The 22,198-nt window shown below is 35.5% G+C and overlaps 4 protein-coding genes and 1 non-coding gene across 7 annotated transcripts; all 5 read left to right on the top strand.

Annotated features, from left to right (window-relative positions):
* The first annotated feature begins 20 nt into the window (after positions 1-20).
* On the top strand, positions 21-5,073 carry LOC105648272 (tRNA (5-methylaminomethyl-2-thiouridylate)-methyltransferase). The gene is made up of 10 exons (XM_012234603.4): positions 21-450; positions 787-861; positions 1,028-1,081; positions 1,368-1,446; positions 1,546-1,673; positions 2,377-2,460; positions 2,957-3,040; positions 3,478-3,629; positions 4,055-4,205; positions 4,436-5,073. The coding sequence occupies exons 1-10, from the start codon at positions 103-105 to the stop codon at positions 4,796-4,798; spliced, it is 1,518 nt and encodes a 505-aa protein (XP_012089993.1). The 5' UTR covers positions 21-102; the 3' UTR covers positions 4,799-5,073.
* Positions 5,074-5,696: 623 nt separating this feature from the next.
* On the top strand, positions 5,697-11,640 carry EMB2738 (GTP-binding family protein). Of its 2 annotated transcripts, XR_005178753.2 has the most exons (13): positions 5,697-6,165; positions 6,264-6,328; positions 6,586-6,669; positions 6,838-7,131; positions 7,263-7,402; positions 8,087-8,174; positions 8,455-8,637; positions 8,980-9,141; positions 9,311-9,504; positions 9,721-9,871; positions 10,171-10,336; positions 10,681-10,854; positions 11,185-11,640. XR_005178753.2 is itself a non-coding variant. In XM_012234602.3 (12 exons), the coding sequence occupies exons 1-12, from the start codon at positions 5,811-5,813 to the stop codon at positions 10,725-10,727; spliced, it is 1,929 nt and encodes a 642-aa protein (XP_012089992.1). In that variant the 5' UTR covers positions 5,697-5,810; the 3' UTR covers positions 10,728-11,102. The 2 variants fall into 2 exon arrangements, 1 of the variants encoding a protein (XP_012089992.1); XM_012234602.3 differs by lacking the exon at positions 11,185-11,640 and having other exon boundaries at positions 10,681-11,102.
* A 152-nt stretch (positions 11,641-11,792) lies between these two features.
* On the top strand, positions 11,793-14,782 carry LOC105648270 (aldehyde dehydrogenase family 3 member F1). Of its 2 annotated transcripts, none has more exons than XM_020684964.3 (10): positions 11,793-11,923; positions 12,456-12,524; positions 12,670-12,766; positions 12,863-13,069; positions 13,173-13,297; positions 13,452-13,556; positions 13,634-13,806; positions 13,942-14,032; positions 14,110-14,259; positions 14,364-14,782. In XM_020684964.3, exons 2-10 carry the CDS (start codon positions 12,510-12,512, stop codon positions 14,613-14,615), a joined length of 1,215 nt encoding a protein of 404 aa, XP_020540623.1. In that variant the 5' UTR covers positions 11,793-11,923; positions 12,456-12,509; the 3' UTR covers positions 14,616-14,782. The 2 variants fall into 2 exon arrangements, with proteins under 2 accessions (XP_020540623.1, XP_012089991.1); XM_012234601.4 differs by lacking the exon at positions 11,793-11,923 and adding an exon at positions 11,986-12,372.
* A 1,632-nt stretch (positions 14,783-16,414) lies between these two features.
* LOC105648269 (origin of replication complex subunit 1B) lies at positions 16,415-21,944 on the top strand. The gene is made up of 16 exons (XM_012234600.4): positions 16,415-17,416; positions 17,503-17,638; positions 18,069-18,221; positions 18,325-18,465; positions 18,554-18,705; positions 18,786-18,885; positions 18,984-19,106; positions 19,192-19,350; positions 19,450-19,507; positions 19,621-19,799; positions 19,979-20,093; positions 20,429-20,499; positions 20,953-21,048; positions 21,285-21,361; positions 21,472-21,555; positions 21,649-21,944. Exons 1-16 carry the CDS (start codon positions 16,554-16,556, stop codon positions 21,710-21,712), a joined length of 2,571 nt encoding a protein of 856 aa, XP_012089990.1. The 5' UTR covers positions 16,415-16,553; the 3' UTR covers positions 21,713-21,944.
* On the top strand, positions 18,129-18,206 carry LOC119371192 (small nucleolar RNA snoR28). Its single transcript, XR_005178759.1, has one exon. It is a non-coding gene; the product is annotated as a small nucleolar RNA snoR28 (small nucleolar RNA).
* Positions 21,945-22,198: the final 254 nt, after the last annotated feature.

Raw genomic sequence — 22,198 nt, 5'->3', positions numbered from 1 at the left:
AGTAATAGCATTTTTTTACCACTACCCTTGGTACTCACCCAGCTTATCCACGTCTCTGGACAGTTCAAGCTACGCTTCGTTCGCAGAGGCTGTGTTACAGCTATGTTGAGACTATTAACGGTGAAACCAGCGGTCTGTCTCAAGCCTGTCCTCTCCTTTCTCTTCCCTCCAAAGGCATTGAAATCGCCTCAAAGCTCTAAACTTTTCTTCCGCAAATCTCTCTCTCTGTTGTCTTCCTCCACGTCGCAAGCCCGATCTTTTACTTCGCGGGCTTCAAATTTTCTCAATAATGGCAGTATTGAGCCCTATTATCTCTCTTGTTGCATGCCCGATAAGCGTCTCAGAGTAGCTGTTCTTCTCAGCGGTGGTGTCGATAGCAGCGTTGCTCTCCGCCTCCTTCATGCTGCTGGCCACCAATGCACTGCTTTCTACCTCAAAATCTGGTTTCAAGTACTTTCTCTCTGTGTTTATGTTATGTTTGATTTATAATAGTTCATAAAGCTTCAAATATGATGCTGGACCTAAAAGATGAGTAAACGCCATTTATATAAGCCAAAGGGGATAAGGCATAACAAAATAACACAGTGAAAAAATCGAAAAGCCTAGCCTTGCGATCAAAAGTGTAAACTTTGACCCTGAATTTGGATTACCGCCCCAATTGGCTTGTGGGTAAATGAGGGAAAGAGGAAGACGGAACCTTTTGGCTTTTTATTTTATTTGTTATTTAATTTTAAATTCGTTTTGCACCACTTGAACAAATCTGGTACTGAAGTATTACTTGTATAGGAAGATTTCGAGAACTTTTGGTCTGAATGCCCGTGGGAAGAAGATTTAGAGTACGCTAAAGCTGTTTGTGATCAGGTTTCTTCTTTTCTCTATTGCTTATATATCTATGCAATTGTCATGAATTGCTCCCGCCCAGTTGTAAATGGATTCTCTTATTTAAGATGGGCAAGTCTTTTCTTGTTTTTCATCCGTAGCTATGCACAAAACATAACTTTCTGCTATTAAATGCAATTGGTTTCAGGTGGATGTACCATTAGAAGTTGTGCATTTGACTGATGAATATTGGAAGAATGTGGTACGTTAAGCTGCATCTCCCTTAGTTGTGTAATCTCTATATTGTGCTCTTTGTCACATCTCCCTATGTAGTCAGCCATGTGTCTATTTATATAATCCACCCATGATCCAATCTTTTGTTGTGATGTGGGTATAACTGTTGTTAAAGTTAGCTCTGCTATCAGTAAAATTGATTTTTTTTTTTTTTTTTTATAATGATCCATCGTGTATTTGACTTCATGCTATAATTGGATGAGTTCATTAAGGCATTCTCAGAGCTGTAAAAAAAGTCACAGTGAACATTTCAGGTCTCTTACATCATTGAGGAGTATCGATGTGGGCGTACTCCCAATCCAGATATTCTTTGCAATACACGAATTAAGTTTGGTATGTGTCGACTGAGCTTGATGGTGGAAATTATCTGTTGATTAACTGATTCAATTGTTTACCCTTTTCTCTTGTATTGTTTGTATTTGTTGGTTGCAGGTGCATTCATGGATGCCATTAACAGTATGGAATTTGATTATGTAGCCTCTGGGCACTATGCCAATGTCATCCATCCATCTACAGATAAAATAAACAAGTCTTCTGTCTTAGAACTCTCAAAAGACATGGTAATTATGTGAGAATTACATTTGCAAACATTTATTTTCTTCATGTCCCTTTTACTTTCTTTCATTTATATGTTAATCTAAATAGCTATTTATGTGTGGGTTTGAGACATGCATGCTTAGGTTCTCGGATCACGAGATTCACAGTGCCAAATGCACTTTGATGTGGGAAACTCTCTCTCTCTCTCTCTCTCTCTCTCTCTCTCTCTCTATCTATCTAAATTGTGTTGGAGTTATTGCTATATATCTTATTATCTTCTTGAAGACAAGTGTAAGATATGGTCTTCCAAGGAAAAATGTGCAGTTGCAGTATTTTTTTTTTAGTCTACAATCGTCGTGAAAAGCAAGACAGGATATTAGGTGCCCTTACTTTTTTGCTTTTACTATATAGACAGACATTATTAATCATTTTTCAGAGTTATTTAATTGTGTTATATTATCAAGGCAAAACTGGGCAATGGTACAATGTTATTTCGTAATTCATAGTATATATTGTGGTGAAATGTTCTTTCATTTTTACATACTTTTTTTCCCATGCAATCAATTCTAATCCGAAAATATTGTTAATGAAATTTGATCACACAACATATATATTATGTTTTTATTATTGTATTTGGATCTTTGATACTTGTCACTTAATTGTAAACTATTGAGAAGATTACTGCAAGAGGCCTGCTTGTTAATATCTTTGATTTTGACTTTGCAGGTCAAGGATCAAACTTATTTTCTTTCACATCTGTCACAGGCCCAGCTTAAGAGACTTATTTTCCCACTTGGTGGTATTCCAAAGGTGCATTGTATTACCTTTGCTAATAGAAGTATTTAGATTATTTTCTATATATTTTAATGATGTTAAATTCATTAACTGAGGTGATATCTTTATATTTTTTTTACTGTTTAAGCATTTATATGAATCTTGGATTGTGTCAAGTGTTGACTGAAAGGATGGAGGTGTATGCAGCAGTCAGTTCAATGCAATTATTACATTATAATTGGTGCTGTAAAAAAACCAATATAAGTAGTTCCATCTTGTTGCATTGGTAATATATCTTAAGTGCAAGTGTTCCTTATCATTTTTGGTCACACAAACTCAAGTTCTTGTAATTTGGTAGACTTGCTTGCGAAGTCTTTTTGTAACTGCAATGTATTGTTTGTTCATTTATGATGTGATTTTTCATTATTTCCCCTTCTCAATAGCATATGCACTAAATTATGTTATCAGTTTTAATCCATTGTATGGTCCGACTTCCTGTATATATTTTATCTATTTGCTTAATTGTCTGCAGGATGAAGTTCGCAAAATTGCTAAACAATTTGATTTGCCTAACAAAGACAGAAAGGATTCACAAGGAATATGCTTCCTTGGGAAGGTACATCCTTTGGGAAGCTGTTTCAACCACATTCCTTTAAAACAAACCTCTTTGATATTTTCAATGTCTTCTTTTTACCTGCTCAATATATAGTGGTCGGCATGCATGTATTGCCTTGAGTTTGACTTACAAACTTGCACTTTAGAGGATGCCAAAGCAAGGTTGTTAGTCACCAAGTCAGAATTACATAAGGTTAAGTTTACTTTGCGTGTAGTTTAAAAATCATCATTATGGATGCTGAAAAAGATTAATTTGACCATACTAGATAGTGAAGCCTACCCAATTGCTGGTCATTTTGAAGCATTTGTAGCCTCTTTTTCTTCTTCTTCTTTTAAACTTTTTACCCTGTTTTTTATTTTAAAAATTCAAGCATCCATTGTATTTAAAAGGTCTATTAGGACTATGTTCACATTGGAATTTGATCCTTTCTATTTTAGATCAAATTTAGTGAATTTGTTGCAAGACATATTGGGGAGAAGGAAGGTATAATATTGGAGGCAGAGACAGGAGATTTCCTTGGCACACATCGAGGGTTTTGGTTCTACACTATTGGTCAGCGGCAAGGTCTACGTCTTCCTGGGGGTCCCTGGTATACTCCTGGACTTTGCCTTTGGTGATGCTTTGAAAAACATTTGCTAATTGTCATTCAATATAGGGCTCTTCTTGATACCAAGTCGTGCCATTATAAAGAAGAGATGTAATTTATTGTCAGATGACCATGTTCTATTGTCTGCCAATGATTGTGACTATGTACCTTTTGATTGTACTTGCATTTTTTATTTTCATATGTATTTCAGTGTTGTATTGTTTTGATGTTGCAATATCATCATAAGCTAATTGCCATATCTGAAGTCAAATGTCCTACATTTTTTCATGCAATTTAGCTGCAGTATGTTTGATCTAGAGTATAGTAGTTTTCTCTCTAGCTTTAAACTTTGAAGTCCTTATTAAGAACAATGTATTATTTAGCACTTATTGGGCATTCCTTAGTCATGTTGCCTAGTAATTATGCAGGTACGTTGTTGCGAAGGATACTAAGAACAATGTAGTGTTTGTTTCAAGAAATTATTTCTCATTTGACAAAAGAAGGTGCTTATTCCGCGTTGGCTCCTTGAGATGGTTTAGTGGTTCGCCTCCCACAAAAACCAGTGTGCTGCAGTGTAAGGTAGAAAAATCCAGTTCCATATTCACATGAATATGCTGTGGATATTTCCTCTTTGAGCATTCTTAGTCTTTGTTGCTATGAAAAAAGTCCCATTGGTACTTTTTATAACTTTTTGGCAACGGGTTGTTAGCCTGTTTATCAGTTAGAATCTCTGGTAGGTGCATATGATGTTTCCTGTTATTTTATGTTGAGATGCTTTAGATCTTTACTTTAAATGCTGTACTTTCCAGGTGAGACATGGCCCTGGGTTTTATGATTGCAGTGTGGTGATTAATCCTGGTGAAGTTGAAAGTGAAGATGTTGCAGTTGTCCGCTTAACCGAAGATGATCAAGGTCTAGCGGCAGGGCAATTTGCAGCCTTTTACCAGGGAAGGACCTGCATAGGCTCTGGTGTGATCTTGGAGTCTTGGGATGATCAGGGATTTCCCATATGTGAAAGGGCCCTTGAATTGGCAAGAATGGAAGACAAATCAAAGCTTGGGAAACCAGTTAAAATAAAGGTTAAACCAGAGATTCCACACGAATCTGATAAAAGGGATGATATAGGACTTGATAGAGGATTGGCTGATCCCAAGGTTGCTATCATGAGTTGAAAAACGTTGTACGTATCAATGGGAAGAGAAATCCAGATCCAATGGGTTTAGATATGGTCTTCATAAAACTCGAGAGCATTAACGAAGACAATGGTGAGGATTCTTGCCACCGGAGGCTAATTTTGGTGCAGACAGGTGGTGACGGGTATATTTGTATGTATGAATGTGTACAAATGCTAGAAATATCAGGATAATACTAAAAATAAATATTTATTTGAAAACTTTTATTTTCTTGTAATGCATTAATATGTAATCTTTTTTTTAAATTCATTGAAGGCTTTTATGGGTTGAAATAACAATGCGCGCTAAACAATAAAGGGTAACTCTTTCCTTGGCATTCACTATACTGGTGAAAATAACTCTGGTCGAGAGAATTCGAATTCGAGATCTTTCACTTTTCATATAAATGAAAAGTTCAACTAAAAGGTCTCTTTTCACATAAATGAAAAGACCAACTAGATTATCACTTGATCGATTAATATGTATTTTTTTTATTTACTCAAATGAAATAGGTTAACTAGGTTAACGTAAAAAGAACTTTTTTTTTTTTTTTTTTTTTTCAATTCTTGCAAAATTATGTTTTTTTAATGTGATAAAATAATCACTGGAAAAGGAAAAAAAAAAACACCGCTGAATTGTCCATGTGATAACGTGTGGCCAAGCTACAAGTCGTTTCGTGTATAAAAACAAGCGACAAATTATTTCCTAAGCGATTGCTCTTTCTGCAACGACACTAATATTTCGTAAATTATAGCTTTTTTTGGGTAAACGACCGACATTACAATCAGTATTTCTTTTTCTCTTTTACATCCTAGAAAGAAAAATAGATTATTTGGCTAAAACGATTGTCGTTTTTAGTCTACCAAGTCAAAAGTCAGAACTCGGAACCAAGAAACTAAGCGAAAAAAGAAAACCCAAAACCCAAAGAAGGAGATAAACCTCCCGTTCCATTAACCGCCAAACCTTCCAATCTACAGAACAAACTGAAAACACAACCTCAGTATCAGCTCTCATGTCAACTAGCAGTAACTTCTTCTTCCTAAAATCCTATTCTCCTCCTTTTCTCTTCTCTCCCATCCCTAAAATTTGTCTTTCCTTTCTCTCCCCTCCACTTCTCACTCCGCTCGCATTTTCCCTACCAAATACCTCCATTTCTCTTCAAACTCCTCGCTCTTATCTCTCCCTTTCCAAGTTAACTGCTCACAAATACGAAGTTGAAGAATTCGAAGACGAGGAAGAAAATGAAGAAACAGAGATTGACAAATCTGACAGCGAGGATTACGCGATTGATGTGGATGCGCTCGAAGAGGAAGCTGAAGACGCTGTTAGAGAGTACTCTAGCTCCTTATCTCGCCAATTGAGAATCGGTTGTGTTTATCTTTTCCAATTTTAATCACATTTTACTTTTCTAGAACAAGCAATATTCTTTAGTTTTATGTGGCCATTTGTCGTTGATTGTTTGCAGATGATGAAATTGACGATAAAAAGGAAACCAGAAAGCATAAGAGGCAAAAAGCAACTTCTCCAGAAGTTAGTCAACTGATATTTTAACTATTTTCCTGTTCTTTAATGTTTTATGACTCTTTTATTACCGGAGAAAATGGAAAACTCCCAAGTTCCTAGCCAAAAAGAAATATAAAAATTTTGAAGTACAGAGTATTACAAATGCTGGAATTACCAACATCTAACTGGTTCTAAGTTTATAATGACTCAGTAGGTTTGATACTTTTCTGAATTATACAATTGGGGACTGTACTTATTCAAAATGTTAAAACTTCTACCTGCAGATCCCTGACCATCTCCTTCCTAGGGTTGCAATTGTGGGGAGGCCAAATGTTGGCAAATCAGCACTCTTTAACCGGCTTGTTGGAGTAATAATTATCATCTCTATTGGTCCTTTTATTTGTTTCTAGTTTAGCAATTTGATTAAAGATCAGTTTCGCATATTTAGAAAACAGATTCTGGAAGTCATACGTCTGATCCTTATCAATGGTACGTCCATGTTTTAAGAGTATAATTTTGAGCATTATGAATTGTAGGGGAACAGGGCAATTGTGGTCGATGAACCTGGTGTTACTCGTGATCGTTTATATGGTAGATCCTTTTGGGGAGAAAATGAATTTATGGTTGTGGATACTGGAGGTGTTCTCACCGTATCGAAATCACAGGCGACTGTCATGGAAGAATTGGCTATAAAAACTACCATTGGCATGGATGGGATTCCACTTGCCTCCAGGGAGGCAGCTGTCGCCAGGATGCCCTCAATGATTGAGAAACAAGCTACTGCAGCTGTGGAAGAATCATCTGTTATTATATTCCTTGTTGATGGTCAGGTACAACCATTATTCTTCTTTGGCTACTACTACTACCATTTCTGTTGAATTGGATATGCTGTCAGTTCGTATGTTCTTTTCTATTCATCCATGAGAACTTTTGAGTTATAACAGTGAATAGGTTTGAACAGGCAGGTCTAACAGCAGCTGATGTGGAGATAGCAGACTGGTTACGCAAACACTATTCGGATAAATATATCATTCTTGCAGTTAACAAATGTGAATCTCCCCGTAAAGGAATCATGCAAGCATCAGAATTCTGGTCATTGGGGTGAGTTGATCTTTATTTTATTTTATTTTTTATTTTCAATCTTTTTGTATCTCTTGCTTAAATTTGTGGACCTTTAATCATTGGTAATGCATACAGGTCTTATCTTTGATAGAATGAGTTATCTAGCAATATAACATATTTAATTGTTATTAACATTTTTTTTTTATGGCTTGTCTATGTCTCTCGTGGGATTGATATGTAGGGGGTTTCTGAGCTTCATAATGCTATGATTCTTAGAGCACCGTGTTTTCAATTGTGCTATCAATTTCAATCACAAAATTTGAGGATATTATTATTGTGATAAAATTCTTCATGTACATAGTTGAAATTGTTCCAAATATGAGAATGCCATCTTTATTTTGAATGGCATTATTATCTATTCTTTAATTTCTAATGCTTATGTGGCAAATATAAATGCAATCCTCATTGTTTATGGCAATTTTCTTGGAAATTCTAGAAATTTGACCAAAGCAGGGTGGAATAACTCATAGGGAACATAATTTCTGAGATTATGGAACCTTCTCTGTTTCTCTCTTTCTCTGGCTCTTTCCTTGTTATAATCATACATAACAATTGGTTCATACAGTTTTTATTCAAGTTCGTATGTGTTAAGCCTAGATAATCTGTTTTTCTGCATATTTGATTTTGATAAACAGACCATGCACTTTTTGGTTGGTCAACCAGGTTTTCACCACTTCCCATTTCTGCCTTATCTGGAACGGGGACTGGGGAGCTTTTAGATCTTGTATGTTCCCAGCTGGCAAAAATAGAGGTTAGTAATTATCAAATTTATTACTTAAGGTCTTCTATTGTTCATATCAAAGAGCCAGTCAACCTAATTATTTTCCATCTATAATAAGATTGAATATATTCAAATCAAGTATCATTCTATCACTTAGTCAATGCCTATCACGTGCTGAAATTCGCATATGCACAAACTTCAGTCTTTTTTTTGACATTGATGCATCAAATATATATTTTACATATGATCTCCCACAACCACAATTCTCTTGTTTGTTGAATATACTAAGTTCTATAATTCTTTTATGTAGGATCCACAAGATCTTGGTGAAGAGGAAAATTATATTCCTGCAATTGCAATTGTGGGCCGACCTAATGTTGGTAAAAGCAGCATTTTGAATGCATTATTGAGAGAAGATAGAACAATTGTCAGCCCTATCAGTGGTACTACTCGTGATGCTATTGATACTGAATTTTCAGGACCAGATGGCCAGGTTTGTGCAGTTCAAAATTAGGATTCTTTATGTTGCTAGGCACTGTGAATTTAACAGCCTAGTCTTCCATCCTTGAGCATGATTTATCTGATAACTGAAGTTTTAACTTCATTTTGTGAAAGTAAGGAATTTTAGTGAAGGATTAGGAGTCTGACCGAGCAAATTCCACTTCCCCTCTTGCAAGAAGTAATGGAAAGACTATCAATTGTTCTTAAGATAATTAGGGATCAGAACAAAAACAGCTTTCCGTCAAAAGTTAGGGACTTGTGGTTCACAGGCTAACTGTTAGATGCTCCCAAATTATGGTGCAAATTCAATTGAATAGTATCTGTTTGTCTGCAGAAGTTCCGGCTTATTGATACTGCTGGTATCAGAAGAAGGGCAGCTGTGGCTTCATCTGGTAGTGTGACAGAGGCTCTATCAGTGAACCGAGCATTTCGTGCTATCCGCCGTTCTGATGTTGTTGCTCTTGTCATAGAGGCCATGGCTTGTATCACAGAGCAGGTACTTCATCTGTACCCTTTTTATGGAATGTGCTGTTATGTATTTTTCAATCTTCAATGGCATGCTGAGGCATTTCGCTGCCTCGTTGCAAATATTCTGTTTCTTTTCTCACCACTTTAATTGCTTCCATGTAAATTTTTGGTTCTCCTGGTATGCCTGAATGCTCTAGGATTATAGGATTGCTGAGAGGATTGAAAAAGAAGGGAAGGGCTGCCTGATTGTTGTAAACAAATGGGATACAATACCCAATAAAAACCAGCAAACTGCAATGTATTATGAACAAGATGTTCGAGAGAAGCTTCGTACTCTTCATTGGGCACCTGTTGTCTATTCAACTGCAATTGCTGGTCGTAGTGTTGAAAAGTACGCTCTCACCTGCAGTTTCCTTATGTCATATTGTTTATTTGATGTTTGGACAGATGTTTTCCTTCAACTTTGAGAATTAGTTAGTCTTGATCTTGAATAAATTTAATTTTCTGTTAAAAAATCTTATTTCTCTTGTTCTCTCTGTGTGCATGAGAGAGTGTCTGTGCAAGGAGCTTTAATCTTGGCTAAAAGAATCGCTTATCCCGGTTTCAGGATCATTGATGCTGCTAGTGCTGTTGAAAAGGAAAGATCTAGAAGGCTAAGTACTGCCATACTGAATCAAGTGGTGGGAGAAGCATTGGCTTTCAAATCACCTCCAAGAACCCGAGGTGGAAAGAGAGGACGTATTTACTATTGTACTCAGGTACTTTTGAGTTGTAGCACTATAGTGACTTGTTTCTGGCAAGTGCTTCTGTGTAGGGACTTGTTTCTTTCTTTTACCTGACTACTCCAATTAGTTCTGCTCATCTAAAGCTTGGGTGTAGAAATGATTTGGCTTTTACTTGATGCATTTCCTATAGTGCTACTGCAGGAACTTTATTTCCAGTTTAAACATAAAATTACCAAAAGTCTGAATTCTTTTTCTATGTTTTCTTCAGCAGATGACTTTTAGCAATTATTTGCAGTGCATTGAATGTCCTTTTTTTTTTTTTTTTTGGGCAGGCAGCCATCAGACCACCTACATTTGTTTTCTTTGTGAATGATGCAAGCCTTTTCCCTGAGACATACCGGCGCTATATGGAGAAGCAACTGCGATCAGATATAGGATTTTCTGGTACACCCATTCGGCTACTTTGGCGCAGCAGAAGGAAAATGGAAAAAAGCGAAGGTCAGTACACAACTTGGATTCTTGATAAAGAATTTGCAATGTTCTTTTCATGATAATGTGGGGCAATTTCATTAACATGAGAAGCCAAACCCATTCCATTTGTTCAAAATAGATGCAACTTAGATGATTCCAAAATATTAATGATTTGAGTTCAGGCATAAGCCTATAACACAAGTTTTTACTTCAGTCTTCATCTACCCCTTCATTTCTTGGAAAGGATGAAGCCGATCAACATATTTTTAGTGCTTTAGATTTTCTACGTATGATAAGATTGTCTGTATAATGTATTTGAAAACAATTAAACAAACAACTGATCTACATAGTTTTGTTTGATTCATTTTCAGTTAAGGGTACAACACGTCCACAGCTTAATATTGTACAGCGTGGCTGAAAGTCAGCTCTAATGCATGATATATACAAGACAGTTGGGATTTCATTTTCCGTCCCAAAACAAGCTCTTCGTAAGTTTGTGCAGACCGGTCCATATCGAGCCCAAATTGAAGAATGGTGGTGGAGAGGTAGTACTCGTGTAATCTTATCATTTGCCCTCTCATGGAGAGGCCTATGCCATGCCATGTATATTTAAGATTGATAATAACTGATAACTGCGATGATTAAACACTTACGTATCTGTTTGGACAAAATAATTAACTTAAAGGTCCGTGTCGTACGGCTTCTCACTGAACATTGAACAATTGAACACGTGGCACTACATGTTGATAATATACTATTAAATTAATTAAATGGGGTCAGCTTACTTGATTAAGTTATGGAATCGATGTTATTGACAGGTAGTAATATTTATTGTAATTTTTTATAGTTTATAGTATTTTTTTTGTATGATTCAGACGCAAGTTTGTCGTTCACTTCTCGTTGTCCGCCAATACAATAAGGGGAGCTTAAAGTCATTGACGGAGAAAAGACGGTGCACCGCCAATAATAGTCCAACTAACACTCGGCCTATGTAGGGGGTCCATATTCTTTCCATTAAAATGGCAATTTTACTAACGTGTCTACCAGCAGTGCTGCATCAAACATCATCCATCCTATATCAGATGAACAAGATTAGAGGATTTTGAATTTTAAATACTTAATCTAGTAAGTAGTTTTAAAAAACAAGCAATTATTCAGTAATGAAATTGGGTTGGGTTGGGTGGTTGAAGATTTTATTGCGAGGGGAGGGTTCCAGATTCCAAATTCATTTAGCAAAAACTATCATTTATATCTCTTATTTCGTCCTCTTCTTTGTCAACAGTATCAGATTACTGCTATGTGGTGTTGCTAGCGTCTCGAATTCATTTGCCTTATTCATACACACACCAAACCTCAACTACTTTTCGTATGTTATAAATGGCATCAAAATGTCAATCAGCCTTATGTTTCACACACACACCAAACCTCAACTGCTTTTCGTATGTTATAAATGGCATCAAAATCTAGTCTAGTTGGTTTTATCCGTTGTAAAAGTAACGAGAGAAATTTGCGCGTTGTTCTAACAAAGAAAGGCCCCTCCAGAAAGAGTTCCAAATTTGAAGCCCAAGAAAGGAACAATGCTTCTTCTATTTATGATTGACAAGCACAGAACAGGTACACTTGTAGCCCACATCATTAATTATCTTGCAAATCTCTCTTATTAAATAAATAAATAAGTAGGAGCTAAAAATAAAATAAAAAAGGAAAGAAAAAGAAATGTCTATTATCTGAGACCAATTAATGCATGTGATGTGAAGAAGCTTTACATCAAATTGTGAATGAGGAAGTTGAGCAAAAAAACAGTATAATTGGGTAATAGCTCAGCTCAGTTCAGTTCAATAGTCCATAACATTGCTTCGTAGTTTCTTTGTTGTGAGAGCTAAATGGAGAGTGAGTTAGAAGGAATGAGAAAATATTTCAAAAGTGGAAAGACTAAAGATGCTTCTTGGAGGCTCTCTCAGCTCAAAGGTTTGCTTTCTTTTATCAAAGAAAAAGAAAAAGAAATATTTAAGGCTCTGAAGGAGGATTTAGGGAAACATCATGTTGAGGCTTTTAGAGATGAGGTACATATATTTATATTTATATATATATTTTTTAATTTAATTCACTAACTTAAAATTTTCATGATGGATTTCTTGTATTTCAGGTAGGAACCGTAATAAAATCCATTAATTATGCTTTGAAAAATCTGGAAAAATGGATGTCAAGTGAAAAGGTAAATTAACTAATTAAAATTATTATCATTATTTTACTTCACAAGACGTCTGTAGTTCGAGTTCAAAATGGCCCAACTATGTCAGGAAAAAAAAAAAAAAGAAAAAGAAAATTTCTGGCCTCGCCTTAACTGATAATTGATGTAGGCTCCGCTGCCGAAAATTGCACTCCTCTCGTCGGCAGAGTTGGTTCCTGAGCCTCTCGGTCTTGTCCTCATCATATCATCCTGGAATTTTCCTTTAGGTATCTGGATTTGGAAGATTTATACATGATAATTATTCCTTTCAAACACAGGAAATAAAAAGCTGTAACCAAAATGGTACTGATTTTTAATTGCAGGACTGTCCTTGGAACCACTTATAGGAGCAATAGCTGCAGGAAATACAGCGGTTTTGAAGCCATCGGAATTGGCTCCTGCTACTTCTTCTCTTCTGGCAAATACTCTGATCAACTACCTTGACAATAACGCTATCAAAATCATCCAAGGAGGATCATCTGTCGGTGAACAACTCCTCCATCACAAATGGGACAAGATTTTCTTTACAGGTATCTATACTCGCCATGCTAATTATAAATTCATGTAGATGACAATATGAATTAATTATAGATAATACTGTTTTACTGATTTTTTTTTTTTTCTGGCTTTAAGGCAGCGCCCGCGTCGGTCGTATAGTGATGTCAGCAGCTGCGAAGCATCTAACACCAGTTGTTCTTGAATTAGGTGGGAAATGCCCTGCTGTTATTGATTCCTTATCGTCTTCTTGGGACAAACAGGTAATCTTGCTTCAATCCTGTAAAGGTAAGAACACAGGTTCGATATCCGGAAAGTCCGATATCCGGAAGCTACTGCGTCGAGACACTTGAATATTGAATTATTAGTTGTATGATAGTGTCTAATTTTAAATTTGCTGTTTTTTTTAATCAAAAGGTGGCTGTGAATCGAGTTATTGTATCAAAATTTGGGAACTGTGCTGGTCAAGCTTGCATAGCAATTGATTATATTCTTGTGGAGAAGAGATTTGCTTCCACTTTGGTATGGAATATGGATTTTGAATATATATATGGATATACAGACGCATAATATTGAAATGGTGTTTGGTCTATGTTCAGGTGGAATTAATGAAGGTTGCCATCAAGAATGTGTTGGGGGATAATCCAAGAGAATCAAATACCATTGCAAGAATCATTAACAAACAGCAATTTTTGAGATTGAAAAATCTTTTAAGCAATTTGAACGTTCAAAAGTCTGTTGTCTATGGTGGTTCAATGGATGAAGAGAATCTGTAAATGATCCACTCCTTTTCTTCTTCTTCTTCTTCCCCATTTCCCTTTTCTTGCCAATATATTTAAAAATAAAAAATTAAATTCTTAAAGTTTTCTAATGAATGTGTAATTAATTACCTAAACTCTTTTTGCAGGTTTATTGAACCGATAATCTTAGTAGATCCTCCCATTCAATCAGAAATAATGACAGAAGAAATATTTGGTCCACTGCTTCCTATAATTACAGTGAGTATCACACTGATCACCATTTAATATGTTATAATAATTATATTAATTGTTGCTGTTATTTTTTGCTTTTACAGTTAGACAAGATTGAAGACAGTATTGAATTTATAAATTCAAGGCCTAAACCACTTGCAATTTATGCCTTCACCAAAAGTGAACCGTTTAAGAAGAGAATGATAGCAGAAACATCATCAGGAAGCTTAGTATTCAATGATGCAGTTCTTCAGGTACCTAATCAAAAACTTTTCTAATTATTGTTTTCCATTTCAATTTTATTTTTGTTTTTGTTCAAATGGGCAAGTTTTGATGAGACTGATTAACTAAATTGCAGTATGCAGCTGATAGCTTACCATTTGGTGGGGTTGGTGAAAGTGGAATTGGAAAATACCATGGAAAATTCTCCTTTGATGTGTTTACACATTACAAGGGAGTTCTTAGGAGAAGCTTTTTAACTGATTTCTGGTATAGATTTCCTCCATGGAATGACCATAAATTGTTGCTGTTTCATTATTCTTACAATTTTGATTATTTTGGGTTGCTTCTTGTCATTCTTGGCTTGAAGAAGTCCAAAGCTGGGACTTAGAAGTTAGCAAGGCAACTCGCAGATTCTGAAATAAATTGTTTTTCTGTATTGATATTGTCGTTAAATAAATTGATTAGGGTAATTTCATGTTGAAGCTTCAGTTAAGTTTGAACGAGTTCACTGAATTTGTGAAATTTTTACTGTATAAAGTTTTTGAATTTAAGGCATTTCATTTCTTATGTACTTGAAATTATGTGAGAAAATCAATCAGATTATATTTGATTGGTTATTTCAAATAAATTTGTTATTGAAAGAACATTATATCAACAAATTTAAGATCATGTAAATTTTATTATAGGTAAATTGAATAATATATGTAGGATAGCAATAGGTAGGATAGATGGATCCAAACCCATACTCTACCGTTACTCTATCAAGTAAATAATATTATATCCATTTCAAATTCAATGCGATTGAGTATATTCATATATACCTATCTATTCGCATACTCATGTTATTATATTACATTAAGTTTTAAAAAATATTTATCTAAATAATTTATATATTATATAAAAATATGAAAATAAATCGATACAAAATAAAAATTTTTATCTAAATAAAAATGCTTGAATAATAATAAATCAAAATTTTAATTACGAAGTTATTTTTCTTATCATATATGAAAACTAAAGTGCATTACAATAAAAATAAAATTTTAATTTATATACATATACAAGTATCTCAATTTATTAAAATTTTTATATTTTATTTAAAAAAATTAAACTTTATAAGGTTTAGACTTTCGGATTGGATTCAAGCTTATAATAATAATATCTGTGTCCTATCCATATCTAAAATAAAACTTTGAAATTTTGTCCAAATTAGGTCAAAACTTAAAATTTAGATTTGACTAGATTCGGGTTGGATGAATTACCTATCAGTCGGATTGATTTCGCTATCAATAAAAGAAATTACCTATTACTTCTTTTATAAATTCTTTATATATATTCAAAAATCTACATATTAAATTTTCCAAAAAATAAAAATTAACTGTATTTTCGCCTATACGTTATCTAAAATTTAATTAATTCCATAACTAGGACCGACATTATTTTTCCTATGTTTTAATTTTTTTCCCACACTATATGCAAATTTCAGTAGTATAATCTATTGATGAAATCTAGGTAAATATATGGATGATCTAATGTCTCTCTAAGACACGTTATGGACACGCACACATAAGAAAAAACTTACAATTTGTAGATTTTTTTTTTCTCGAGAAAAATTACTAAAGAAAATTTATTTGCTAAGGATTAGATTGGTTTTATAATTTTCATTAAATTACCAATCAGATTCACAATTTAATAAACATACAAAATATAAAGTTTTAGTGATAGTGTTAGAATATAATATTGTGCACAGTAAGCGTTCATAGTCCACTGCTCAAATGATTAGTTTTAGTTATTTGATAATGATAAATTTTCATTACAAGCATTCAGTTCTTAATCCCTAATTTATGTATTACTCATGGTATAAATTCAAAATAAAATTTAATAAATAGGAAATAATTGGTATTTTTTTTTTTCTAATTATAGTAGTGGGAATTTTGAAAAGGAAATAATTGAATCCTTTTGAATTATAATACAAAATCAGTTGAAAAAAAATATTTATTAAGGAGATGATTAGTTTTGATTAGTTAAATTCTAATATTTTTTTCTAAAAGAAAATATTATCGTTGTCGTAAAAAAAAAAAAATCTACCTTAAAAAAAAAAAAATCTAGGTATACGGTTAGAAGTTGCTACAGTAATGGCACTTAACGATTCATGTCTTTGCAAAGGAACAACGTGTCTAGAGTCAAACGGTTCGGCGTTGAACACAAAAAGGGTGGGAACGTTTCCCGCCAGTTCTTCCCAGCCTCCACACACTCTAAAGCTTCTCTCTTTGTCCTACCGCCCTCTTTTCCTCTCTTCTCTCTGCAAAACCCTCACGAACACACAATGGCAGATTCTCCGAGGATAACCCTTCGATCCCCATCGAAGAAGCCCAAACAAACGCCTCCTCTTTCCTCAATCTGTCTCACCCCTCGAACCCCACAAGTGGTTGACCCTCCTCGCCGATCCTCTCGTCGTTTGTCTCTTAAGCTCGACCAAATCACAACCCCACAAAAATGCGCTTCACAACTCAAAAAACCTATCGAGGTTTCACTACTTAACGAAACTCCAGAAAAATTAGTACAGGATTCATTGAAAATCCGAAGAAATTCGAGGAAAAATGGATCTATTAAGACCCCAGAAAGCAAAAGAGACACTGAATCCACAAAACCCCCGAAATCGAAGTCCAAAGTGGTCAACATCGAGGTTTCATTCTCTCCTGTATCACCAGATCAACTGGATACCAGGAAGAGGAAATGGCGTGAAGAGAAAGAGAGGAAGATGATGACTAGAGCAATGGCATCGAAGAATGCGAAGAGTGAACAAAAAGGTAATAGGAAGAGAGTTTATTACAAGAAAGTGGTGTATGATGGTGGTGAATTTGAGGTAGGAGATGATGTGTATGTGAAGAGGAGAGAGGACGCCAGCTCCGATGATGAGGACCCAGAAGTGGAGGAATGTAGAGTATGCTTCAAAGCAGGGAAAGCGGTAATGCTTGAATGCGATGATTGTTTAGGTGGTTTTCACTTGAAGTGCTTGAAGCCTCCTCTGAAGGAGGTCCCTGAAGGGGATTGGATTTGTGGGTTCTGCGAGGCCAGGAAATTAGGTAAGGAGGTTGAGTTGCCAAAGTCGCCTGAAGGGAAAAAACGTTCTAGAACCTTGAGGGAGAAACTTCTTTCCAGTGACTTGTGGGCTGTCCGAATTGAGAGGTTCGATATTTAATTTTGTTTTTGATGTATAGTGTTTTATTGGCTTTTTATTTCTGTACATCTTTTTTTCTCTTCGTTGAGTGCAGTTTGTGGAAGGAGGTTGATGGTAGCTATTGGTTTAAGGGGCGATGGTATATTATTCCAGAAGAGACTGCTGCAGGAAGACAGCCTCATAATTTGAGGAGGGAGCTTTATAGAACTACTGATTTTGCTGACATTGAGGTAATGGTCGTTATCTTGTTTTATTATTGATTGCTGAATTTGATAAGTGCTACTATAAGTGGCATTCTTGATAAATATATGATCTCGCCGTAAGAATTTTTTCCGATTCACTTAGCTTATCAATAGTGACACTTAAGACGATCAGTTTCTGTTCTAGAAGGGATTGCTTGCTGAATTGCTTATTTTTACAGTTGCATTAATGCCAGCATGTATGCATTTGCTATGTTGATGTTTTATTTATTTATTTTATATCCAACCATGATTAATTCTTGAAATGCCTAGATATTTAATGAAAGTGGACCCATGCCTCACAGTGCCGTCTGTTAACTTTTTGACCTTCTTAATGTTCTCTAAATTCAACTTTGCCATGTTGGAGGTTAAATTCTTGCATTGAAGTTCTTAATCACGTGAGTGTTTTTGATGATGCCAGATGGAATCTATTATTCGGCGTTGTTCTGTTATGAACCCCAAGGAATATGCAAAGGCAAGTAATGAAGGAGATGATGTTTTCTTATGTGAATATGAATATGACATCCATTGGCACACTTTTAAGCGTCTAGCTGAGGTTGATAATTGTGAAGAGGTAAGCAAATAAAAGCAACATTTTTGGTTTACTGTCACATTAAAATGGAATTAATCCTAGATATAAGTTTGAGGAAGATGTTCAAACACTATTTATTTGGTAGGATGGTGAAGATGCTGACAGTGATGAAGATTGGAATTCTTCCAAGGACGCAGAATCTGATACAGATGAAGACATTGAGTATGAAGAGGAAAGTGTGAAGAACTTACAAGCCAAAGCATCCTCAACTCATGTCTTGGCTGCTGTAAGGATGTTCTTGTGTTTGTGTATTTGTAGCTTTCGCTTGGTGGGGGTTCACTACTTTTAGGTAACCAATTATTTTATGATGTTAGAACTTACGAAAAGGTCAGTTCTTCGGGCTTCAAAGGATAGGGGTAAAACGAATCCCGGAACATGTGAGGTGTCACAAGAAGACTGAACTGGAGAAAGCAAAGGCAACGCTTCTGCTGGCAACATTGCCCAAGTCTCAACCTTGCAGGAACAAGCATGTGAACATGATACCTTTTTTGTTTTTTCCCTGTTTTCATTTATTATAGTTTCTAATGGAGGACACATCTGATATAGGGAAATGGAAGAGATAACTGCATTTATAAAAGGTGCCATCTATGATGATCAATGTCTGGGTCGTTGCCTTTACATTCATGGTGTTCCTGGAACTGGCAAGGTAACATCTGTTGGCTTTAGTCAATCAAATTTGCATCATGTCAACTATGCCTATACAATGAAAACTCATCAAATCTTTTTTTGGGAATAAAATTGCAGACGATGAGCGTACTTGCAGTAATGAGGAACCTAAAATCTGAAGTTGATGCAGGGAATATGCGACCATACTGTTTTGTGGAGGTCAATGGTCTAAAGTTAGCATCACCAGAAAATATTTATAGGGTAAAGTGTTTGTAAAGTTTTCAAATCCACTGCAATGACTTAACCTCTGGTTGGCATGCAATGTTCATTCTCTTTGTTCTCTCAGGTTATCTATGAAGCATTAAGTGGACATAGGGTTAGCTGGAAGAAGGCTCTTCATTTGCTGAATGAGCGATTTTCAGATGGCAAGAAGGGAAAAGGGGATGACCGGCCTTGTATTCTACTTATTGATGAACTTGATCTGCTTGTAACCCGAAATCAGTCGGTAACTTCTCCATTTCATGACATGACAACTTGTTGCAGTTGTTTTATATTAACGCAATTGTAAATGTTAAGGACTGGTGATATTTTTTATTTTTTCCAGGTTCTATACAATATTCTTGATTGGCCTACTAAGCCACATTCAAAATTGATTGTGATAGGTATCTCTTTCTCCTTCTCTATCACATAAGGCACTTCCAGATAATCTTTAGTTATGATTAGATGGCGATGATGGTGTTCTCGTTTCTCTTACATAATATAATTTGCTTTTCAGGAATTGCCAATACTATGGATCTTCCAGAAAAGTTGCTTCCTCGTATTTCAAGCCGTATGGGTATCCAAAGGCTTTGCTTTGGACCCTATAATTATCAGCAGCTTCAAGAAATCATTTCCAGTCGCCTCAAAGGAATTGATGTATTTGAAAAGCAAGCTATAGAATTTGCTTCAAGAAAGGTTTGTCCCTGTAATATTTCTTTTGCCAAAGATATTTCAATATGCTATTCATTTTTATTTGCCAGTCTTTCTGCACTAATGCATAATATCCCAAGTTGAAAAGTTTCACCTGCATCAACTTGTCAAAAGGTTGAGCTAGCAGCTATATCAATTTTTTTTTTTTTAAATTTGGTTCCCAGGTAGCAGCTATATCTGGAGATGCACGTCGTGCTCTAGAGATCTGCAGGCGTGCAGCAGAGATTGCAGATTATCACCTTAAGAAATTTAGTCCATATTCTGATTCAGGGACTGCAGGTACATAAACTCTTTGATAAAATAGAGCTCGAGTATGATTAGGCAAATAATGAATTTGATCATATCCAATGGTTAGGAGTGGCAAGGCCATGAAATTCCAAGCAGCATCATATAGTTGTGCCACTTTAATAGTTTTGAAGATATTTCATTTGCCTTGGGGGGGGGGGGGGGTGTCATTCAGCTCTTGATCCTATATATTGCACAATTTAGTATGGTTCAGATACTATTCTATTAAACTGCTACATATCTTGTTTGGTAAGCAGCAAAGCTTCCAAACAATATATTCAGTCCCTTCTGAATGCACTAAAATACATCTACATTTCACCACTTAACAGGAAAAGGCCTTGTTGGTATGTCCGAGGTTGAGGCAGCTATTCAAGAAATGTTCCAGGCACCTCATATTCAAGTGAGTTGACTTTCAATTATAATCATAGAAACTGTGTGTAATTGATTTCTTGTGATACTTCCACTCCATTGTCTCACAACATCTTGGTAGTTGCATCAAAAGATAAATATATCTCTGCTAATACAACTGATGCTTAGAGATTGATATAAGTAGTTGAAGAAATTGTCTACTTTATTTAATCATTAGCTCTATAAATTAAGCTTGGAGGGACTTATTTATCTCAGTTACATTATGGAAATTGATGGCAATCTAGCGTTTCTAGGGCAAAATTAGGTCTAGCCGAATCTGCTGTTCCACAAGTGCCATTCATAATGTATTGCTTTCTGGATTTTGCTCTGACATTTGTCCTTGGGAAATATTTCAGTTTCAACTTTGATTTACATATCCTAGTGAATAACTGAGCTTTTCTTGTTTTGCTTATCTTTTTTTCCCTTTTTTTTTCTCCTTTTACAGGTAATGAAAAATTGTTCTAAGCTCAGCAAAATTTTCTTGGCGGCTATGGTGTATGAACTCTATAAAACGGGGATGGGGGAGACAACCTTTGAAAAGGTCAAAATCTCAAGCACCTACTTGAACATATATTATTGTTCTTTCTGGACTGGCAGCATTTTGAATTCTGTGCCTCTCTTTTCTTTTTGAAATTATATATTGACCCCAATCCGCACTGACCTGAAGTGAACCAGCTGGATCCTGTATCTACTTGTATCTCTAGTACAAAACCATCTCAATTTTAGAATTGTAAGGTCAAAGACTTGCTGATTTTTGAAATGTTGTTTCGTATACAGTTGGCAATGACCGTTTCATGTCTCTGTACAAGCAATGGAGAAGCATTTCCTGGTTGGGACACTCTCTTGAGAGTTGGGTAAGTTATCTTCCTTTATTGCCTCATTAGTTGAATAAAAGTACTGATTAAATTTCTCCTTAAGGTGTATGAACAATCAGCTTTTCTGATCAAGTGCTTTGCTTTTGTAGATGCATGCTAGGTGAAAGCAGAATAATTCTATGCGAACCTGGAGCTAGGCATAGGTTGCAGAAATTGCAGCTCAACTTTCCAAGGTAAGTCCCTCCATGGTTCTGCCTCAAATAAGCCCCCATTACTGCTGCCTCAAATAAGCCACATAACCTGACCAACTGCTTTACTCCGTGCAGTGATGATGTGGCTTTTGCACTGAAAGGGAGCCAAGAGTTACCGTGGCTGGCCAAGTATTTGTGATTTAAGACCAAAGAAAATTGCATTCTTCTTCATTTATTTAAACAATTTTGACTCAGTTTCTCATTTTTCGCAATTTTTCATTCCTGTCTGCTTCGACTCTTGGCTGTCAAAGTAGAACTTTAAGTTATAACTCATTTTTTTGATTTCAACTCCGGCAACATACTGTACTCTATGAGACATTGCGTATGGAAATAATAATAATGAGAGAGGATCTCAGGAACATCATATATAATTGTTTCTTATTTTAATCCTTTATTTTTTGGTGAAATTAATTAATAGTATCCTTGTGGTTGACCAAGACGGAATCTTTTCTTTTCCCTTGTTTGTTCTGCAGAGGATGGTAGTCACATGATGGAAAATTTTCCTTGTTTAAAACGTTTTCTAGGTTAAGTGCAGGGCTTTTTGGCTCAGTTGACAACCAAATAAGTCCTTTGAAAGACAACGCCGTCTATGGAAAGAAACTCTAGCTTGCTGCTCTCTCTGTTT

The sequence above is a fragment of the Jatropha curcas genome, chromosome 10, assembly GCF_041381405.1.
Source record: "Jatropha curcas cultivar XTBG-Jc1 chromosome 10, XTBG_Jcur_1.0, whole genome shotgun sequence".
Taxonomy (NCBI): domain Eukaryota; kingdom Viridiplantae; phylum Streptophyta; class Magnoliopsida; order Malpighiales; family Euphorbiaceae; genus Jatropha; species Jatropha curcas.
The sequence above is the reverse complement of the archived record's forward strand: the minus strand, read 5'-3'. Positions and strand labels throughout refer to the sequence as shown.

Bases quoted from the DNA above. Each gene is read 5' to 3' on its own strand.
- LOC105648272 (XM_012234603.4), top strand. From the start codon at position 103: ATGTTGAGACTATTAACGGTGAAACCAGCGGTCTGTCTCAAGCCTGTC. The intron at 2,461-2,956 runs GTGCATTGTATT...AATTGTCTGCAG, and splicing joins CACTTGGTGGTATTCCAAAG to GATGAAGTTCGCAAAATTGC. The intron at 3,630-4,054 runs GTATACTCCTGG...GTAATTATGCAG, and splicing joins CGTCTTCCTGGGGGTCCCTG to GTACGTTGTTGCGAAGGATA.
- EMB2738 (XM_012234602.3), top strand. From the start codon at position 5,811: ATGTCAACTAGCAGTAACTTCTTCTTCCTAAAATCCTATTCTCCTCCT. The intron at 7,132-7,262 runs GTACAACCATTA...AGGTTTGAACAG, and splicing joins TATTCCTTGTTGATGGTCAG to GCAGGTCTAACAGCAGCTGA. The intron at 7,403-8,086 runs GTGAGTTGATCT...TTGGTCAACCAG, and splicing joins TCAGAATTCTGGTCATTGGG to GTTTTCACCACTTCCCATTT.
- LOC105648269 (XM_012234600.4), top strand. From the start codon at position 16,554: ATGGCAGATTCTCCGAGGATAACCCTTCGATCCCCATCGAAGAAGCCC. The intron at 18,466-18,553 runs GTAAGGATGTTC...TTATGATGTTAG, and splicing joins CAACTCATGTCTTGGCTGCT to AACTTACGAAAAGGTCAGTT. The intron at 20,094-20,428 runs GTACATAAACTC...ACCACTTAACAG, and splicing joins TTCTGATTCAGGGACTGCAG to GAAAAGGCCTTGTTGGTATG.
- LOC105648270 (XM_012234601.4), top strand. From the start codon at position 12,193: ATGGAGAGTGAGTTAGAAGGAATGAGAAAATATTTCAAAAGTGGAAAG. The intron at 12,525-12,669 runs GTAAATTAACTA...TAATTGATGTAG, and splicing joins AATGGATGTCAAGTGAAAAG to GCTCCGCTGCCGAAAATTGC. The intron at 13,807-13,941 runs GTAAATGATCCA...CTCTTTTTGCAG, and splicing joins TCAATGGATGAAGAGAATCT to GTTTATTGAACCGATAATCT.